This window comes from Nomascus leucogenys, chromosome 20 (assembly GCF_006542625.1).
Source record: "Nomascus leucogenys isolate Asia chromosome 20, Asia_NLE_v1, whole genome shotgun sequence".
Classification (NCBI taxonomy): Eukaryota; Metazoa; Chordata; class Mammalia; order Primates; family Hylobatidae; genus Nomascus; species Nomascus leucogenys.
In genome coordinates, this window is record NC_044400.1 from 40,550,931 (window position 1) to 40,572,523 (window position 21,593).

Here is a 21,593-nt window from a genome sequence, read left to right on the forward strand (position 1 = left end):
AGGCCTGCAGACAGGGAAGTTGCTCTGGGTGAGTCAGTGAGTGAGTGGTGGGTGAATGTGAAGGCCTGGACGTTACTGTGCACTACTTTAGACCTTATAAACACTGTGCACTTAGAATACTCTAAATTAATTTTTTAAATTTCTTTCTTCAATAACAAATTATCAGCTTACTGAATTTTTTTATTTTATAAATTTATTATAAATTTGACATTTTCATAACAGCTTAAAACATTTTACAACTGTACAAAGTATTTTCTTTGTGTCATTATTTTGTAAGCTTTTCTTTTTTCTATTTTTTTTTTTTTTTTTAGCTTTTTCAACATTTTGTTAGAAACTAAAAGACCTACACATTAGTCTACATGGTCAGAATCATCATCATTACTGTCCTCCACCTCCACATCTTGTCCCACTAGAAGGTCTTCAGGGGCAATAACATGCATAAAGCTGTCATCTGATCTGATAACAATACGTTGTCTGGAATACCTACTGAAGGACTTGCCTGAGCATGTTTTACAGTTAACATATATAATGGTACATATACATATTGTATACAAATGAATAAATACATCATATACATTACATTATAATATATTTATATATTATATTATAACATATAATATGTGTGTGTATTTTTGTTTATGTATTTATTATGCTATACTTTCTGTCATTTTACAGTTAACATATGTGTGTGTTATGTATATATATATAATACAGTTAACAGATATATTTGTTGTGTGTGTGTGTGTGTGTGTATAAAGTAGAAAGGGCATAATCTGAAATAATGATAGAAATTATTGTATGGTAAATATGTAAACCAGTATTACGTTAGTTATTTATTACCATTACCAAATACTATGTACTGTGCATAATTGTGTGTATTATACTTTTAAACAACTGGCAGCACAATAGGTTTGTTTATATCAGCATCACCAGAAAGATGTAAGTAATCTGTTGTGCTAGGACGTTAGGACGGCCACAACATCACTAGGTGATGGGAATTTTTCAGCTGCATTGTAATTTTATGGTACCAACGTTGTACATGTGGTCCATCATTGACTGAAAATGTCATTATGCAGTGCGTGCCTGTATTTGGCTAAATTCCAGTCCAGATGTTGCTGTGAAGGTATTATCTAGATGTGATTCACATTTAAATCAGTAGTTTTTGAGTAAGCAATTTACCCTCTATAATGTAGTTGGGCCTCAACCAGTCAGATGAGCACTTTAAAGATTGACTGAGGTTCCTCTAGGAAGAAGAGACTCAGGCTCGACTGCCTTTGGCTTCAAGACTGAATCATAAACTCTTCCCTGGCTCCCTACCTACCAGTCTTCCCTGCACATTTTGCACTTTCCAGCCCCTACAATACCACATGATTCAACTCTCTTTTCCCTTTCTCTCTTTCTCTCATCTATCTATCCCTCTACCTATCAGTCAGCACCTATATGTCCAACTATTTATCCCGATGGCTGTTTTTCTGTGGAGTACCTTTACTAATACAAGCTCACAAGAATAGCTTGCTCCCAACCCAGAATTCAGGTACTCAGGTACTATATATATTCCAATGTCTGGAAGCTGACCTTGTCCTATTTTATTGTAACTTCTTAAGAACTGGGAGTTCATTCATAGGGCTTATAAAACCCTACAGATTGTATTATTTCATCTTCTATTCTATATAGTTTAACTGTTCTGTGAATATAATGTTTGATATTTTACTCTTTTGACTTTTATGCAGAATATTATATAATATGTATTCTGGAAATATAGTTATATATTTCCAGTAGGAAATGTTGATTGAGCATGATGCAGAAAATTAACACATGAAGTACTAGGATTTTCAGTTCATTATTCTCAGTGCAGTGTTTAGAGCTGTTTCTAGGCTGCACGGTCAATCATTGGAAATTGGTGATTTTAGATAATAGTCGCTAAAAAGCTCTTCCAGATGTAGGATACCCTGTGTATTTGAGGAATGCACATTCCCTGACATACAGAAGATGTGCTACTTTTTCATTATATATGGCTTGCATTCTTTATTTTCCATTCTGCCCTGCCCTTTACTGCCTCTTTGTCCTCTCCCTTCCCTCCACAATTTACTAATTGATGCATAAATTGAAATATTTCCAAATCTTACAGGTTTCAGGTTAAATGCAACATCTGTCATGAAATATTTCTTAATTTCTCTTAACTAAAAATAATCTCTACTATTTCTATTTCTCTTTATACCCCTTCCACATTTTATTAATTTCTAATTTTATTATGTATATGTTCATACCAAGAAGGTTCCATTTTCATCTTTGTAAACCAAGTACATTATAAAACTAACAAGAATACTGAAAAAATATTTGCTAAAAAATTAATTGATGAATGCACACGATGCTATGCGCCTTTGGCAATCTACATTCATAGATATAAAAAGAGAACACAAAGGGCTAGTAGCTGAATCCAGAATATGTGTCTACTTTTTGAATCTCTCTCCTGTATTGCTGATGACCTCAATGATTTAAGTAATTGGCATAACCTCTTTGCTCCCTATTTCTTTTTCTATTTCAAACATAGAATAACACTACATTTTTTATTTACCTCTTCCTGCTAGAATTCAGAAGCTGGTGCTTTTACAATAATTAAGCAAACTGGAGCTGATACCTATAAAATTTTACCACTAAATGTATTTATTTGTCCTATGGATCAGCTGTACTTGTACTTTTTCCCTACATGTCTATAGCTCCATTACTGCTAAAAATTATTAGGTCCACCATTCTCTTCTGGTCATGTGACTAGACAGTTTTGGAAGAGATTAATGCCAACATTGGAAGAATAAATCAGGGTCAATCAAATTTTATGATGAAATTATGCACCTAGGTTAATTTATTTGGCAGGTCTTGAATTTTTTGTGAAGTTTCTCCCATTACTAGAAAGACAGTAATATTGAATTAACTGGTATTTTGAAATGTGAGATACAGTGCTTAATTGCAAACTGACAATGTAGTAATGAGACTGCACTACACACTTATCAATTATTACTTGATTTTATTAAATTAGGAATCAAAATGGCTCACTTCATATTTATTCACTAATGCTGTTTTGTCAGCTAACTTGCAAGGAGGTACAGTAAATTTTGTAAAGTACATTGGATGTCAAATTTTAAATGCACTGTTCCTTATCTCAAAATGTTTATCTTAGAAGCTATTGTATTTGTCGTTCTGAGTAGATAGAAGTTCCATTTTATGTTTTTCTTTTGCTTATTTCTTGTGTAGATCATTATAACCTGTGAACAGGAACATGAAGTACAAGGGCAGTTTGCTCCTTTTCTGGAAATTAATACAAATGGACAAACAAAACTGGATTTTTTTTATTACGTGTGAAATGGCATAGATTTTAATGGTCTTATTTCAGTGAGGCATTTATTAAAAATTAGCAATTTATTTAAAAGGGCTTATAAGTATTAGCTTCTGCAAAGGGCTTGAGATGGATAGATCATCAAGACTTATGCTCTGAATCTTTCTCTTCTTAATATTAGATTGAGGGGACAACTGTGAGTAGAAAACTTTTTCCATTTCTGATCCTTTGGAAATCATAAGTCTTCCAACAGTGATTAACACTTCCAGAATCAGGGCCTTCAAAGAAGGTCCTGCAGCTGCTAAGCAGTATTGACAGCTGCTTTGGAAATCCCAGCCTTAGACAAATTGGTCCTCAAGTGCCACTTTTAATGCCCTGTGAATTAGGAATACTGCAGCTAAGTATAACTGCCAAGTAGCATTACATTCCCTCTACCAACCAGTGTTGAATATTTGCCTAGCCGCAATCCTTACTGGTATCTTAAGTACTTTCTGCTGTTTGATCCTGTGCAAAAGTACAACATAATTCTGGCAAATAAAGTTGACTAAATGCTCTTCTCACGGCATTTAGTTTACCATAGAAGAGTATGAGCCTTCTGTCTGTATTTGCCATTAAAATTAGACACCATGTCATTAGCGTAGGTTACACGGTTAGACTGAATGGTTAGTCATTTGTGTCAGGTGAAGAGGCTGCTTGGATAAATTATAATTGATTCCAAAGACAAGACATCTGGCCTGAGATACAGGCGGGCAGAGTGGGGATTAATGATAACTTCAGTGAAGTTGTCCAAGAATTTTTCACAAGGTTCAAAGAATAGGTACACCAGTGATATTGTGTATAAGGGTCTCTTGGACCTCCTAAATGCATGCACAATTTATGTGTTACTCCATTAATATTACTCAATAAGATGATTAAACATCTACAGCATAAATACGAATTATTGTGTGTTATGGGATTTGATTTACCTTATGACTCAGCCTGTGCTTTAAACACAGTATATAAGCAACGTTGTGGCTATCAGATTTATAAGGCTTACGTAGTTGCAAAAGTACTTTCAGTCCATATTCCACAGCACAGTTTGATCTGTGCCATCCCATATTAAGATACAAAAAATAAAATTTTAATTATCTCCCTAAGTTACTCTAGCACGGCAATCAAAATTATGTAAAGAGAGGGTCATGATGCAAGCATTTTTGTGCACAAAAACTTCATATTTTAACTCCATTCAAAAAATGACTGACATAATATAGATGTTAAATATATAGGTAGATGATTGATTACACATTACTTCATTATATGAATAAATTATTCAGAATTATATGTGTATATATTTTAAGCCCTTTATAAAACATACATCTCATACTCAATTACATAGTTTCTGGTACCTATTGGGTTTTAAATAATTATTATGTATATGCTTTTCCAGAATTGTAACACTGTTCATCAAAAATAGATAAAATGAGATAACTTCTCAATTTATTTTTATATTCCAGTTAAGCAAATTGTAATTATAAGTAGTCTGCCTGGAACCTAGGATTTGATCCAACTTCCCTATAAATAAGTTGAATCTAGTTTGTTTACTTATTAATCACTTGTAATTTTTTTTCCATTTTTCATTTATTGGCCACTTCCCCAATTGTACTTTCATTTCTTATATTAAATATTTTCCTTTAGGAAAATTGGCCAATTGCTAATATGACATCAAGTGCAAGTAATCAATCTCTCCCACCAGAAGTAACTTATATAATGCCTATTTGTCAATTTACTTATTCTTTTAAATATCAAAAGTATATACATACACATGCAAACATACATACACACACACATATATATACACACACATATATATAGTACATATATATAATATATATATATGTATATTTATTTCCTTTCCTCCATGGCATTGATTACTGCTGAGTTCTTGTTCATTTGATTTATTTTAAATGCCGATAATATGGCAGACATTTTGTCAGGATACAAAGGTAGATAATATCTAATCATCTACTCCTGAAAGTTCTCTGTTAATCGTGGAATTTCCTAATTACAGTTACTATGGACAAAGGCTTTGCTCCAACCTTGGAACCCATCAGACTTCACTATAACCACCATTATATGCATTTGATATGGATGTGGACTTGGGATTTAGCCTGCAGTGGCCCAGTTTCCATATCAACTGCTTATTAGTTGTGTGATGTGAGAAGAATTATTTTATATTTCTATTAATCCATGTTACTGAAAAATAATGATTATAGTAGTACATATTTCCCAAAGTTGCAATAAGGATTTAGTGGCATGACACATGCAAAGCTCTTAACATGTGTTTGGCATTTTATAATTGCTCAATAAGTTACTTTGTGGTTTCCCTAAAACATTTAAAAACAGTAGATATAAATAATTGGAATTAACTTTTTAGACAAAAAACAATGTAAGGGCTCTTAAAAAATTTGGTTGTTTTTTGCATCTAGATTTTTTTTTTGTTTATGTGACTTAAACTCTATGTATAAATTAATGTAATTTTTAACATTAAGATAATTTGCTTTTAAGTTTAATGAGTGCATCCTACATACTATGAAATCTTGAGTAAAATTCACACACAAAAAATAAAAAAGAATAAAGCCACACTGGGCAACAATAACTACTGGAAATCTTGGATTTTATTTTACATGACTCATGTAAACAAAAAGAAAGTTTAGGCCGTGTGCGCTGGCTCTCCCCTGTAATCCCAGCACTTTGGGAGGCTGAGCCGGGCGGATCACGAGGTCAGGAGATTGAGACCATCCTGGCTAACACAGTGAAACCCCGTCTCTACTAAAAATACAAAAAATTAGACGGGCGTGGTGGCGGGCGCCTGTAGTCCCAGCTACTAGGGAGGCTGAGGCAGGAGAATGGCGTGAACCCAGGAGGCGGAGCTTGCAGTGAGCCGAGATCACACCACTGCACTCCAGCCTGGGCGACAGAGCGAGACTCCATCTCAAAAAAAAAAAGTTTAAAATAAGGGCATTTTTTTCCTCCAAAAAGACTGAGTTTAACTGTTCCTTATAGAAACTTTACGATATAAAAATTCAAACTTTCGAGAAAAACAACTAAAATAGTAGCTTTACTAATATGTTGTTACTCTTCTTCTTATATTTTAGGAATACACAATAGATATAATTTTTGCCCAAACCTGGTTTGACAGTCGTTTAAAATTCAATAGTACCATGAAAGTACTTATGCTTAACAGTAATATGGTTGGAAAAATTTGGATTCCTGACACTTTCTTCAGAAACTCAAGAAAATCTGACGCTCACTGGATAACAACTCCTAATCGTCTGCTTCGAATTTGGAATGATGGACGAGTTCTATATACTCTAAGGTAATATTGGTTTAAAAATCTGTAGTTGCTCTCATTTATTTTCCATACTAATATTTAATCAACTCCTAATTTTTTATTTCTCAAAGTTGCAAAACCAAAAATACGGAGCTCCTTTCACATGCTAAAATATAAAATGGTGAAATACTTTGGCAATACTTTTTTAAGCTCAGTTATTATTATGTGAAAAGGACTAAAAGCAAAGAGAAAAAATTATTTGATTTTCTTCCTTTGATGCAGAAGAGGTTGCAGCGTAAAGATTATGGTTTTCTTAACCTGCAGTGCAAATAATTGGGTAAGATTTCCTCTAGAAACCCACCCTGCTATAACATTTTATAATACTCTAATTTTCAATGGTGTAGTAAAGCATCCATAAGAAAGGATTAAATGAAGGTTGATGTATAAGGTTCAAGTTTATTTAACTCATTGACTTGAACATATCTGCTTATTAAGAACCATCCTTCATGGAAAGATATTCATAATAAATTAAGAGAAAAAATTACCGTACTTAACCATTTATAATCTGTTAATCTGCTGTGTTTGCACATGTGTTTGTTGACATATTGAAGTATGAATTATTATGTGTAAACACAGAGATCATATTGAAATGTATACAGAGGTAACTTAGTTGACTGAAGAGGAAATTGTTAGAATTCTCATACTCATATATAAATGTTATAATATTATTGCTATTTAAGACTTTGAGACTTTAGAATCATTATTATATTCTAATATGTCACAATCTATTATCATACGACACAATCTTGTTTTAAAATTAGACAGGAGATTTTTAATGCTTCAAATTATTTATCTTTATTTAATACTTGTTTTCCATCTAAATAGATTGACAATTAATGCAGAATGTTATCTTCAGCTTCATAACTTTCCTATGGATGAACATTCCTGTCCACTGGAATTTTCAAGCTGTAAGTAACAAAACACTTGATAATTTCATAGAATTTTAACCTTAGAAGCTGTTTATTTAAAAATGAAATGAAAGAAAATAAAATAGGATTTTCAAAAGTGTAAGTTATGTTCAATTCTTTTAGATAAAATAATACAAATAATATATTTGCTTCTTGCTTTTAAACTAAAAGGTTACAAAACATGTGTAATGAATGCATATATTTTATTAAAACATTCTTTATAACTTTTAATTTTATTCCAATGCTATTTGCTTATTTTTATTAAATAAAGGAGTATCGAAAATAGGTTTGTATTCAAATGTTTTTACACAGTCACCAAAAAAAGGTGATTCAAATTATATTCATCTTCCTGGAGGCAAGATTTAACTTTATTACATTAGATTTTCAAATGTGTTTCAAAAATTGGTTAGGCAAATAGTATTTACCATATGAATAGCAAATATTTGAGACTACTTTAATAAGTCAGAGAAACCAAGGTAGAAATAAGTTGATTTAATTAAAAAAGATTGATTCATAGAGAAGTGGTTAGAGGTGTAATTAGAGTATAAAAACCTGGTATATTCTTTAAAGGAAATAATCATAACCTTTCCAGAGCTATATTAATTTTATTTTATATTTACTAACATACGTATCCTTACATGTATTTTTATAAAAGTATTTTTCTAGATACATACAATTGTCTTAAAAATAAGTAAAATGGCTTATAAAAATGTGATTGCCTTTCCCCACAAATTGTCTAATGCTATTTTCTTTCTTTTGAAATTTATTGTTTTTACAGATCACGTCCTAGAATGTGGTAGAGTGTAATATGACAATTCATTCATAAGCATAACCCTACTTCTTCACTTACTAAATTTCCACATATTTTTTGCCTTTTATTAATGATATTCTTGAATTTTCTTAATGATTTTGTCTCATTAAAGCATTCTTTTATATTAATGATCTATCTCACTGCTTTGATTTTTTAAACAGTAACTTTGAAATGGATAAAACAGCTAAATAGCAACAAATACTTGATTGATAGAATTCAAGGAACTCAAGGAAAAGTTCATATGCAATAATTGATGTAGCAGTTGTACTTCATTCTAGAAGCCATTCTTAAATTTTGGTGTGATAGCTGTCTGGTTTTGATTGTTGTTAATGGTAATTAATCATTTATCTTTGTGAGTTTAATTGGGTGTCAATAACAAACATATAATAATTGTAGCTGATTTTTTTCAGGCACTCTACATGGGTCCAGTAGAGAATTAAGCCATCTGCATCTAATATTTCACAACAAATATGTGTGGAAGATTTCATTACAGTCCCAATTTTAAAAATTAATATCATGAGATTCAGAGTGGCTATTTAGCCAATCATGTTTATTTGTGCCCACACTACTGTATACTATGTCTATACTCTATTGACTCTCAAACTTTTTAAAAGTAAAGACAGAAACTATGGAAATCAAAATGGTTACAACTCTAGAGAGCAAGTGAAAGAAGATGGAGAAAAGGAAAGCTAAAATAGGTTATTAAACAGATCAGCAGAGATGGTACCTATTTCATTGCATGACTAATAGAGATCCTAGTGCAAAATACATGTTATTTTGGAAATATTGGATATACTATTTTTGAAATTTCAAGTTAATTAGTAAATTCTGTTTATGTAATGTGCTACCAATCTTTTGGTTGAAAACAAAAATTTTATACCATTAAAATATTCTAAAATATGTATGTGACCATACGTAGAAAGAACTTTTTAGCTACAAACATCTACATGAAAACTGTAAACCAGAAAGGTAAATTTGCAGCCGATTTCGACCTGAGGACATTGACAAAACTTGGTAATTTCCTTCAAGATTTGCTTTGATGGTATTGTAAGATGGTAATGTAATAGAACATAATCTCCACGTAAAGTTGGGATACAAAAGCCTGACCAGTTGAGATCACATGAAGAATTACCTCCTACACACACACACACATACACACACACACACACACACACACACAAAACCACCAAAAGCTAAAAGGGATGTTGCCTCTGAAATCAGCATACAGGGTGAAATGATTCTTCTTGAGATAATCTAATTACAAGTCTACCCTCAAATAGATTTTTAGCCCAAATTTCTTTCACTTGGTTGGTTCAAAAAGTCCTCAAAGATATTCCTGACACAAGGCAGAAACAAAAATATTTTTTAGAAAGATGAAAGGATATACCTCCGTTCTAGACAGCTACAAAGTAGATAAAACATTTTCCTTAACAAAGAACTAGTATCTAGAATACATAAAGAATTAATATAAAAAGAGAGGAAAAAATAAGAGAAAGTAAAAAATAAATAATAGGCAATTGACAAGCAGTTCCTCAAAGAAGCAATCCAAGAGTCTAATAAACATACTTTTTAAAGGCTAGGTTTTATTATTAATCAGGAGAATGTGAAATAAAATACACTTCATGGACGAGTAAAAATGAAGAAGACTGCATATATCAAGATTAATGAGCATATGCATTCATGTGAACTTTCACACTCCGGCTGATAAGAGAGTATGTTAATGGCCAGGCGTGGTAGCTCATGCCTGTGATCTCAGCACTTTGGGAGGCCGAGGGGAGTGGATCACCTGAGGTCAGGGGTTTGAGAATAGCCTGGCCAACATGGCAAAACCCTGTCTCTAATAAAGATAAAAATAAAAATAAATTTAAAAAAAGGTAGCCATGTGTGTTGGTGAGCACCTGTATAGGTCTCAGCTACTTGGGAGGCTGAGGCATGAGAATTGCTTGAACCTGGGCGGCAGACATTGGCAGTGAGCCAAGGTCGCGGCACTGCACTCCAGCCTGGACAACAGAGTGAGATTCCTTCTAAAAAAAAAAAAAAAGAGAATATGTTAGTATACTTTCTATGGAAAAAAGATTGGCACTACCTCATAAAGTTGATATTATGTGTAACCCATGACCCAGCTACTCCATACCTAGGTGTATATCCTAGAGTAACCCTTGCATATACACGTTTCGGGAGGCACGTATAATAATGTTACTAGCAGCAATGTTGGTTATAGCCAACAGAAAATATCACAAATGTCTAAAACAGTATAATGGATAAATTTTGGTGTGTTTTTACAATGGAAGAAATTTAGCTACTTACAACATTAATGACTATCACAATATATTAAAAAAGACATTCTTAGACAAGGTAGTATGAGGAAAAAGAAGAAAAAAATAATATGTCAAAGAATGCCTTAAGTATGGCAATGATCACATAAAATTCAAAGGAACCCAAACTATGCTATACTTTTCAGAGATGCATATGAAAAATCTATATTAAAAAGAAAAGATCATCACAGAAATCAGGGTAGTTATTACCTCTAGATTGGGGAGGGAGTACTATATTGGGGTGGACATACTGAGTTTTCTATATGTTAGCAAGTTTCTGTTTCTTAATTTAAGTAGGTTACATGGGTTATAATAATTTGATCCATGTATGATTAGTCATTAAACTCTGCTTATTAATAATTATTGTATTCAAATGTTCTATGTTTGGCATATCTTATAATAAAAAAAGAGGAAAAAGTTCCAAGAATCTACCTTTGGATAATGTTGGCGTTGCAATGGTATCAAATTTGGATCTTGCTAATCTACGTATTTTTTTTCTATAGATGGTTACCCTAAAAATGAAATTGAGTATAAGTGGAAAAAGCCCTCCGTAGAAGTGGCTGATCCTAAATACTGGAGATTATATCAGTTTGCATTTGTAGGGTTACGGAACTCAACTGAAATCTCTCACACAATCTCTGGTAAAAAGAATACTCAAATAGTGAATGATGCTAACATTAAATGACATTTTTATTTTAAATATATGGATTGTGATTTATATAGCCAAAGTAAAACTTTTTTTTCTTCCAGGGGATTATGTTATCATGACAATTTTTTTTGACCTGAGCAGAAGAATGGGATATTTCACTATTCAGACCTACATTCCATGCATTCTGACAGTTGTTCTTTCTTGGGTGTCTTTTTGGATCAATAAAGATGCAGTGCCTGCAAGAACATCGTTGGGTATGACATGTAATATTATGCTATAATGCCATAGAACTTTCGAAAATCATTTTGATGTGATAAAAGTTTATAGTCACATTTATTAGATACATTCTTCTAGACTACAGTCAGGAAAAAAATTGACAGGAACTAGAGGACAATAGCATGTTGAAAGAGATATGTAAAAATGAAAAGTAGAAAATGGAATTGTAAAGAACTTGAAATTTCAGAAAATTCCTTCTTTTTTCTGCTAATGAAGACCAAGGGAAGCATAGATACATAGCAAGAATTAATACATGAAAATCATACATCGTTCCTAAATCTTATTTTGATTGAGTTTTTCTATCACGTTTCATCAAGATTTTATTTTATCTTATAGCTGAGTCACTAATAACCACTGTTTATTTACTGAGGTGTGCAGATGGCTTTAAAATAACCTGCTTTTATAACATTGCTAATGAAGTCAATTGTTCCAAAGGGCAAGTAGCTGAAAGGAACAAGAAGCTCTCTGGCTTCTGTGGCTTCTGTCATGTATAAAATGTGTATTTATTTTGTGAATACTTGAGAGTCACCTGTAGTTGCCTGTACAATAACATTGATTAACAGGGTAATTGTGATTCATACTTGACCAAATAGACTTTTACTCTTTTTCTGTAACAATCTATTTCAATAATCAAATCATATAACAAAATAAGTGACTAATTATGGTATAGTTATTTAAAAGAAAATGGTAACCTGAAATCAGGTATTGATACATGAAGAAAACTTGTTAATGAATTGATTCACCCCCCAAATCAGTGAAAGACACATGAATCACACTGCTCATAATTGTGTCTTAAAAGTATGTAAAGAAAGGTGAGACAGTTTCTATTTTTAACCACAAAGAAGTTTATATGTAATTTCTATGATAGCTCATAAATGTGATTTCTATGATAGCTCATAAATGATTCCATCTGATAAGTACAGTAAAATGCAGGTCACATAAAAGTGACAACAACAATGCTTGAGGCACATGGGTCTATACTTGAAAAAGAAGTTCTCTTGGGCATCTAAACAGGGGTATTGACATAGCTAGTGGACAAAATCCATTCACACCTTAATTTTGTTTCCTTTCATTGTTTAAAATTATTTTATATTATAAGTTGTATAAATTATTTTAGGTTCTTTGTATGCTACTATAACTTAAACATAGTATTTTTGTTTCTATTTCCATATTTTTCTGGGAATGTAAATTAGCATAACCACTATGCATAGCAGTTTGGAAGTTTCTAAAAGAATTTGAATGGATTATTTGTACCACTGGGTTTGTATAAAGTTATATGCTAGAGCGTCGTGAAGAGAAAAGCCAACTGTGAAGTCGTTTTTGCATAAACTTATTTTTATTCAATATTAGCATATCAATTGTAAAGGTAAGCACAGCCAGATGTAACTTGACAAATATCTCTTGTAATTGTGGACCCTAAGATAGAGAATTACAATTGCTTTAAATATACATGCACACACATATCATTGAAAGAAAATTTCCTGAACTCAATGAACTCAACCTTGCATTTTACTAAAATTTATCAAATCCTTTCTGTAAAACAAGCAGTGTTTTTGGTGCTTCAGTGTTAACAGTGAATAAAATTTTAAAACTTCGTGTTTATGGTGTTTACATTTTAGTAGAGAAAACAGGTAATGTACAAATGTAAAGGGCATACAATAAAATTTTAGTGAGTCATGAAGGCTGTGAAGAGATAGCAAAATCAATATTTAGAAAATGACATGGTGTGAGTGGTGTGATATTTGCTATTTTATATTGTGGAGTCTAGATAGATACCTCTGATGATGTGGCATTTGAGCAGTGACCCAATGAAGTGTGGCGCTAACCTGGTGGATATTTGCAGAAAGATATTCCAGGCAGGGGGAATCATATGGTTTTGAAGCCAGATCTTCCTGTTATGCCATGCTTTGGGGTTCAGAAAAATGACAAATGTGGTTGGAGCTGAATGAATAGTCACAGAAAATGAATTTGGAGAAGGGGCCAATAGTTATATCATGTAAATTTTTGTGGGCCAAATGTGATGGGAGACTATTGTAGGATCTTGAGTAGGGGAAGCCATGGAGAAAATAGCAATGATATCCGAAATGTTTTCTCAATATCCTGTTAATATCCTAAGTGTTTTTTATTATCACGGACTCAGAAATATTTTAATAGAAAATCCACCATGTTCTTCTCAAGGTAATGACAGTGATAATAATTACTAAATTAAATAAATGTCTGAAAGCAAAGTTCTGCTTAGTTTTTTTTGCCTTATTAAAAAAGAATGTAACAGAAACTCAATAAAGTAAAATTTATTGCAGTCATGGATAATAAAATGAAACCACACATTGGATTTAAGATTTTTCAGATAGGGGACATAACTGTGGAGTCAAGAAACACTTTGGAAACCTACTTGGGCTGACGATGGGAACAATGTGATTTAATAAGCTTGTGTGGGAGATGAGGCAAAGGGAGACTTGTGTATATCATTTTTTTAGCCTTTACCATAACAAAGCCTTTAAAATGTACATTTAGTTTCAAAATAATTGAAGCAAAAGCTGTAAGGAATAGTGGGAGAAATAAACAAATCTGCAGCCATACTGTTTTCTCATTCATTGTTAGAACTACAAGAAAAAGTTAATTACGATATAGAAACTTTGAAAAGAAATTATCGTCAACTACTTTACCTGATTGATAATTATAGGACACTACACCTAACTTCAGAGCACACAATATTTTCAAGTGCATATGGATCATTAAACAAGATATTACTAAAATACAAAACACTGAAATTTTCAGAGTATATTTTCTAACAAAAAAGGAAGTAAATTAAATATTAATAAAAATAATTTAACTGACAATGGACTTGTATATTTGGAAATTAAAAAAAGACAAATAATTAAAGTAAGTACCTTTTGTGTATATTTACTACAATTACGAAGCAAGATATTACTGTGTTTGTTTTTTTTAAACGAGAGGCACAAAGGAGTTGAAAAACTTTGTTAAGATTACAGAGCTAATAGATACAAGAGTCAGAGATTAAACCTAAATTTGTCCCGTAATTCCAAATTCATCACAGCTGTATTGCCTTTAATATTTTCTCCAATCCTAAGAAATGATAAAAGTGAAATGACAGGTTTGTGAGTAGAATTTTTAGGGTATGTTTCAATGGAGACATGAGGGAGAGAGGTGGCTATTGCCTTCACTATACCAAAGAGACTGTTGCTGCAGCTGTTTTTGATTTACATTTCATCATAAATGTTGTCACTCTATAAATATTGGTCAAATTAAGAAGCATTTAGCATTTAGTACTTTTAAGAGAGTAAACAATTCCGCTCATGGGGCCATATTACTGGGAAAACGAATGAGGATTATGAAAGTTTAGGTTAAAAGAAATATTAGCATGTGCATCTGTAATTTAGGAGACCTAAGATTAATAGTGATAAGAACCACACGAAGACTGATGAGAAACAGGTCCCTTCAAGGATACACATACAGGATTGAGGCCCTGGAGGAAATCCCAATTATACATATAAAAGGATTTACTCTGTGCTTTCAAAGCAGTATTCCCTTGATATAACTGTGCCAGTATTCCTCACTTAAACATTGAGATTAAAAAGTAGGTTTAACTGAAGTTATTATATAACAAAAACCTATGTTAGTTTGAATCAATTTTGACTGTATATGTATGGTGGGAAATGTCAAGTCACTATTACTTCAATTAGATAGAAGAATATCTGTTGCTTATGTGAAGTCTAGGGGTAGGAATTTCTTTTTTTTTTTTTTATTTCAAGGCGATACAATGCATTACAGTATGAGAGATTCAGGCTCCTTCTGGCTTTCTCCTGTATTGTGAGTAAATTTAATTTCCAATATTATCTAATGTTTTAAGATAGTGCTATTGGTATGACCATTGTATTCCAGTAGAAGGCAATGAGAAGGAAAGAAGGGCATTCCTTGTCTCTTTAATGTTGTCTTTCGGATATTGTGTGTTGCCTACATTCTTGACTTGGTTCCCTTTGGCTAGATCTCAGCCTGTGGCCACACTCAGCTGCAGAGAGATGGCAAAAAAAGTTGTTCTGGGCAATCACATGCCAGCTAAATATTTGATATTCTATTACAATGGAGGAAGGGAAGAATGGATATCAAGAGTCAACTTGCACTCCGCAGCAACTTAAACGATTAGAACCCACAGAAACACAAAGAGCACATTGGACACAATGTTGCTATGGCTACCAATAGTTATTAATATAAATTGCTAGTAATCATATTTTTTGTTTCTATTGTTTAATTTCACTCACAATATTGCCAAATCAGATTGGAGAATAAATGTGGTCTATTATTTTTCATTTCCTGTTTTGTTTCCTCTCTCCATAGGTATCACTACAGTTCTGACAATGACAACCCTAAGTACAATTGCCAGGAAGTCTTTACCTAAGGTTTCTTATGTGACTGCGATGGATCTCTTTGTTTCTGTTTGTTTCATTTTTGTTTTTGCAGCCTTGATGGAATACGGAACCTTGCATTATTTTACCAGCAACAAAAAAGGAAAGACTGCCACTAAAGACAGAAAGCTAAAAAATAAAGCCTCGGTATGTTAAAAAGAAAAATTTATATTTTATAAACCTCAACTTACTTAGAGATACTCTTTTGAATATTTATGTGTTTGTTTACAGAAATAGGGATGCTTGAGACCCATAACCAAAGACAAAGTTAAGATGAAACTGGAGTACCTACCATTGCTCACCAAGAAAAGTGTATTTCTGCTTTTTAAATATCTCCCATTGGATCCCCTGTCTAAAGAGTGGCTTATTGTGGCCTGAATTTTCCCACAGTGGTAGATTCTTTGTACCTCAAACATTATTTGTGATTTACCTTTGATTCGATTTTTGTGTTAGGGTTTGCATTTCTAACAAAATTACCTTACTTTTAGTGATGAAGATTCCTCTTTAATGGTAGTATCGAACTGTGTTTAACAGTCATGACCACAACGTTCTTTTTTTGTTTTTGTATATTTGTGCTATTTTACTCTCCCATCTCAATCATATAATTACCTTAACTTATATCACATCAAGTCTAATATATTAAAATGGATTCTCCTGATTCTAATATACTCATGTATGGGATTATTGACTATGATTCTGTTTTATATTATCAATTATAGCAACCTCAAAGTAATATCTAACACATGTTGAATGTTCCAGACACTCTGCAGAGCATTTTACATGCATGATTTCATGTATGTTTAGAGCAACCCTCTAAGCAGAGGTTCAATGATTTGCACAAGAACAGTCTTAGTAAGCGAAAGATCCAAGACTCAGATCTGGGTCCTTTGTGGTGCCAGAGCTCAAGCTTCTGACCCTTCCTTTATATATCCTGTTCTCATAGGGCTTAAAAAAGTAGACATCTATTTTTCTAAAATTAACAAGAAAACATTTAATTTAGTAAATGCTTTCAAAGATTTGTTTCAAAATACTCAAATAAATGAGAAATGTATCAAATAGCCAGGCATTAGTGGCAAGCTTGTAAGCCTACCTTAATGTATATATAATGAGTTTTCCATATTATCTAACTTTTTAAGTTCTAGGAGTCAATTTATTTTTCCCTAGTCTTTTTTCATTGGTTTCTTTATAAAACTCTGCTATACTTTTAAGTTATGTTTTACTGTTCATGTTATATTCCAAGAGAAAAACCTGGTGTATTTTGCTTTCAGATACCCACAATATTCACAGAAAGCAGAGCACATTGCTAGCAGTACAAATTTGAGGACTTGCATTGTAGAATTAACCTGTGACTCCATCAACTTCACGTCATTTTTGCTTATCTGTAGGATATATTTTGGCCCCTGAATGGACAAATCAGAAGTGAACTGTAATATCCGTTGTTAAATTTTTAGATAAAGAAAAATGAATGCTTTCTACAATTTTCCTTTCATCAAAGCCATGCATCTCTGGATTTTCCATTTTATTGTTTACCCATTTATATCTATGTTGGATTACTGCCTTGAAAGTTTTATTTCTGGAAATTTTGAGTGGAGATGTTTAGAATAAAAATAACTAATATAGAGGCCAGGCAATGTATAATCTCACATCCATTCTCTGATTTCATTCTAAGAATAAATAATTTAGATATCACTATTATATTATCTAAGGACACTACCAAAACATGGCTACTCTAGGACGGTAGCTAATCAGTTTGACTGCAGATCATGTACACTCAGCCACAGTTCCAATGGCACACTTACTCAAGAGAGCTGGATTATTCTAGTGTAGACTTTAAACTTATGATGTTATATAATCATTCATCAACTATTTATTAAGGACCTCCATAATCTAGGCATTGTTCTAGAATAGTCACTATTTTTAATCCATATGTTAAGTCTTTCAAATTTAGCATCAAGCCTAGGTTGCAAACTACTAATTATGGAAAGGTAAAGAACAAAAATTAAATGATAATATTGAAGAACTAAATCGCAAATAGCAACAGTTAAATTGACATATTATAATTGACTACTTGAGTACCAAAAATATTTTCTTTACTGCCATTCATAATGAAGTTTGATAGTCTCTTTTCTTTGTTCAATTATGTGCTTTATGAGCTCTTTCAGTCCTAAATGATATTTTGAGTGAAAAACCAGGATCGGTAATCAAATCTGACTCCTTGCATGGTTCAGTATACAGCCATATGGTCTTGCAAATCAGGAAAATCAGAATGTACTTTTATGAGGAATAGGCAACTCTGTTTGCTGTTGTCTCAAAGCCTCTATTTAAGGGCTTTCTGGAATCCACATTTTTCTTTGGTTGCAAGATGTTGTAGCATCTTACCATTAAGCCTGTATTAGATGTTTGTGACTTCATCCCCTCCTTCTGCCTTTCTCTCTCTTCCTCTTTGTCTTTTCTTTAATCTCCCCATTTCTTAATTAAAATTCAGAGTAGTTTAAAATCCAGCATTTTCCCTTTTAAAAAAAATTGTTTAGGGCTATAGTCAGGCTAGGGTGCAATACTTTGGTTAGAAAGTTGCTGAAAGGTCAACAAGTCTGTTATTAAGCAAAATTAAAATCCTTTTCCTGACATCTTGTTGACTGCTTAACTGAGAATCTCAGAATGTTCAGATTATTTTTGGAAGAGATAATACTTGAACAAAATAAATTTTTAGCTTCAATGAACTGCCTAAAAATATAAATTGATAAACACCCTTTTTAACTTACTCTCCACATGAAATATCGGGCCAGCTTGTTTGCTCTCTCTCACTCTTTCTCTCTCTCATTCCCTTTCTTTCATTTGTCTTTTATGCTCGCTTTCTATTTTTCCTTTCTTGCTTTTCCTTTCTCCTTTTCCTTCCTTCCTTCCTTCCTTCCTTCCTTCCTTCCTTCCTTCCTTCCTTCCTTCCAGCAAGAAGGTTACTTAAACAATTGTAAAGAGTTGGTGCATGGTGGGATATTTTCAATAGATAGAGTAACCGTTTAGTACCAGTTGTGACAATGGCCATACGATGCTTCCCTGAAGTGTATAGATACCCCCACCAAGAGCTCTTTTTTCTACCTTGGAAGAACCAAATTTCCTTCCTTCCTTCCTTCCTTCCTTCCTTCCTTCCTTCCTTCCTTCCTTCCTTCTCTATTCCATTATTACCATATTTTTCTTCCTTCTATTTTATTGTATATGTCAATTACATTTTGGATTGTTTCATATGCCCATCCAATATATATTATTACTAATCGGTAAGTATATAATTCAGGTGTATTTGTGCCAACATTTATTTTCAAGAAAATCTAAGAAGTTAACTTAAATATGTTGAACTGTGGAATCAAGACATTTTATGCAACAGATAAAGCCACTAGGAATAAACAGAAAGGCACTAGTAATAAACTAGCCTTTGCTAATTGAAGAGTATTTTATGTTGAAACTTGAATATTTGGCCCATAGGCTATCAGAAATCTCAGAAAACCACGTTGTACCTACTTCAGGGACCTGCTACAGCCATTTGAGGATTGAACTTACTTATTTTTAGTTTCCTGATTTTATTAAGATGTGAAATTATAGAAATTTATTTATCCAGCTATGGATGAGACACTATGGAGACAAAAAAGAGATAGAATGTGTTCTTTGCTTTCAGGGATGATTACGTCCAGTTGTGAAAAAATACATCACAAATACAAACATAATAAGATACAATATAAATAATAGTCCAAGATAAAGATCAAAATTAAACTAAGAGTCTGTGAGGGAATTAACAATTAGATGAATAATTTCTCATACTTTTTCAGAAGAGGGTATTTTTATAACAAGCATACATATTTTATTATTTTTAAATAACAATATTTTATTTTTTATAAAAACATAAAATGTATTTTTAAAGGAACTGTTCTTGTGGAAAGAGACAGGTGTCACAAAGCCAGACCTACGTGGCCTATGCTTAGCATCCCAGGCAGTCTTCAGACATCATATTATATGGCCTGTGAAACACTGAACAGGCACACAGTGTTAAAGAGAACCTTGTGGAGAGGAGAGAATGCCTTTCATTTCATGCGTAAATAATTCATTCATAAAACATGTAAACTAATGGAAGTTTGGCAAGGAAAATTCCAGAGGAAGTGTGGCTTCACCGAAGTAATTTTTTGAGGAAAAAGTTGCAGTTTTTAAGATAACAAATTAGGAAGAACATTTAAGATAGAGAGAACTATGTCAGCTGGGCTGAGCCTTATATGTGAGAACAAAAAGTAGACTAGTATACATCCCAAGCTGTGCTGTCCAATATAATAGCCACTAACCACATATAGATAGGTTGGGTTAAATAAATTAAAATTAAACAGAATATAATATTCAGTATCTTAGTAGCGCTAGTCGCATTTCAAGTGCTCAATTGCCAGGTGTAACTTATGCCTTTCATACTGAAGAGTGTAGATGTAGAACATTGTCATCACAGAAAGTGCTACTGGTTAACGTTTATCTTGAAAATAGGAAAGAAACATTTTCTCTTAGGAAAGAAAATAACCTATGTTGAGGATAGAAGAGTGGTTTATGGCCAGGTTGTGCAAAATCTTTAAAGCCATGCTAAGAATTTACATTTTGTCGTGTTAGCACTGGCAAATTATACACGTTTTTAAGCAGGATGGTATATTTCTATGTATGTTTTCAGAAGATAATTAGAAATAGTATACAGTATATACTTGGATGGCAAAAGAGGCAGGGAGATAAATTTGGAGACTCTTGCAATTGTTCCAGAAGTAATATAATACTAAAAGCTGAAACCAAGATATTAGGATGAAAATAATGCATAGCAAGTTTTTGGGTCCCCCCTGGCACCACCCTCCCACAGTCCTCACCCACAGCTCCTTTTCAGCAAAGAGAATATTTTCATTTCAGTCAGTGCATGCCTGTTGAATAAACATTTGTCTACCTCTCAGAGTACTAAAATAATGAAAAGCTATATCAATCCACAGTTTCACAACTTACAGATTCTTTCTTATAATAGCATTTGGCAAAGCTCCCAGGAAGGATTATGTGATGTTGGTGAAATGTGAAATACAGCAAGAAGGTTACTTAAACAATTGTAAAGAGTCAGTGCATGGTGGGATGTTTTCAATAGATAGAGTAACCATTTAGTACCAGTTGTGACAATGGCCATATGATGCTTCCCTGAAGTGTATAGATACCACCAACAACAGCTCTTTTTTCTACCTTGGCTTCCAAAGAACACGCCTTAATATTTATATTTCTATTTAAAACATCATAGACTATTACAGCAGAAAGGGACTAGATTAATCATTGAGTAAAATTCCCATTTAAAAAGATTAATTTTAACAGTAATGGTGGAGCATGGTTGAAACTAATAAACAAATAGAACAATTCATAAATGTACAAATAAAGAAAATTATCTACCTAGAACATTTTGTCCCAAATCTCAGAATCAACTACATTGTAACCATTTCTGTTTTTACATTCTTGTAATGGTGTT

At 32.6% G+C, this 21,593-nt stretch overlaps 1 protein-coding gene across 2 annotated transcripts in view; it reads left to right on the forward strand.

Annotated features, from left to right (window-relative positions):
* GABRG1 (gamma-aminobutyric acid type A receptor gamma1 subunit) overlaps positions 1-21,593 on the forward strand; it is an 81,053-nt gene that overhangs the window by 51,587 nt on the left and 7,873 nt on the right. Inside the window, exons 4-9 of one of the 2 annotated variants that reach the window (XM_030801248.1) lie at positions 6,466-6,686; positions 7,527-7,609; positions 11,239-11,376; positions 11,486-11,638; positions 16,017-16,231; positions 16,316-16,686. In XM_030801248.1, the coding sequence (XP_030657108.1) occupies positions 6,466-6,686; positions 7,527-7,609; positions 11,239-11,376; positions 11,486-11,638; positions 16,017-16,231; positions 16,316-16,321 (816 nt within the window). In that variant the 3' untranslated portion in view covers positions 16,322-16,686. Of the gene's footprint in view, positions 1-6,465; positions 6,687-7,526; positions 7,610-11,238; positions 11,377-11,485; positions 11,639-16,016; positions 16,232-16,315; positions 16,687-21,593 lie in introns of those variants that run through there. The other variant, XM_003258400.4, reaches the window with a different exon arrangement.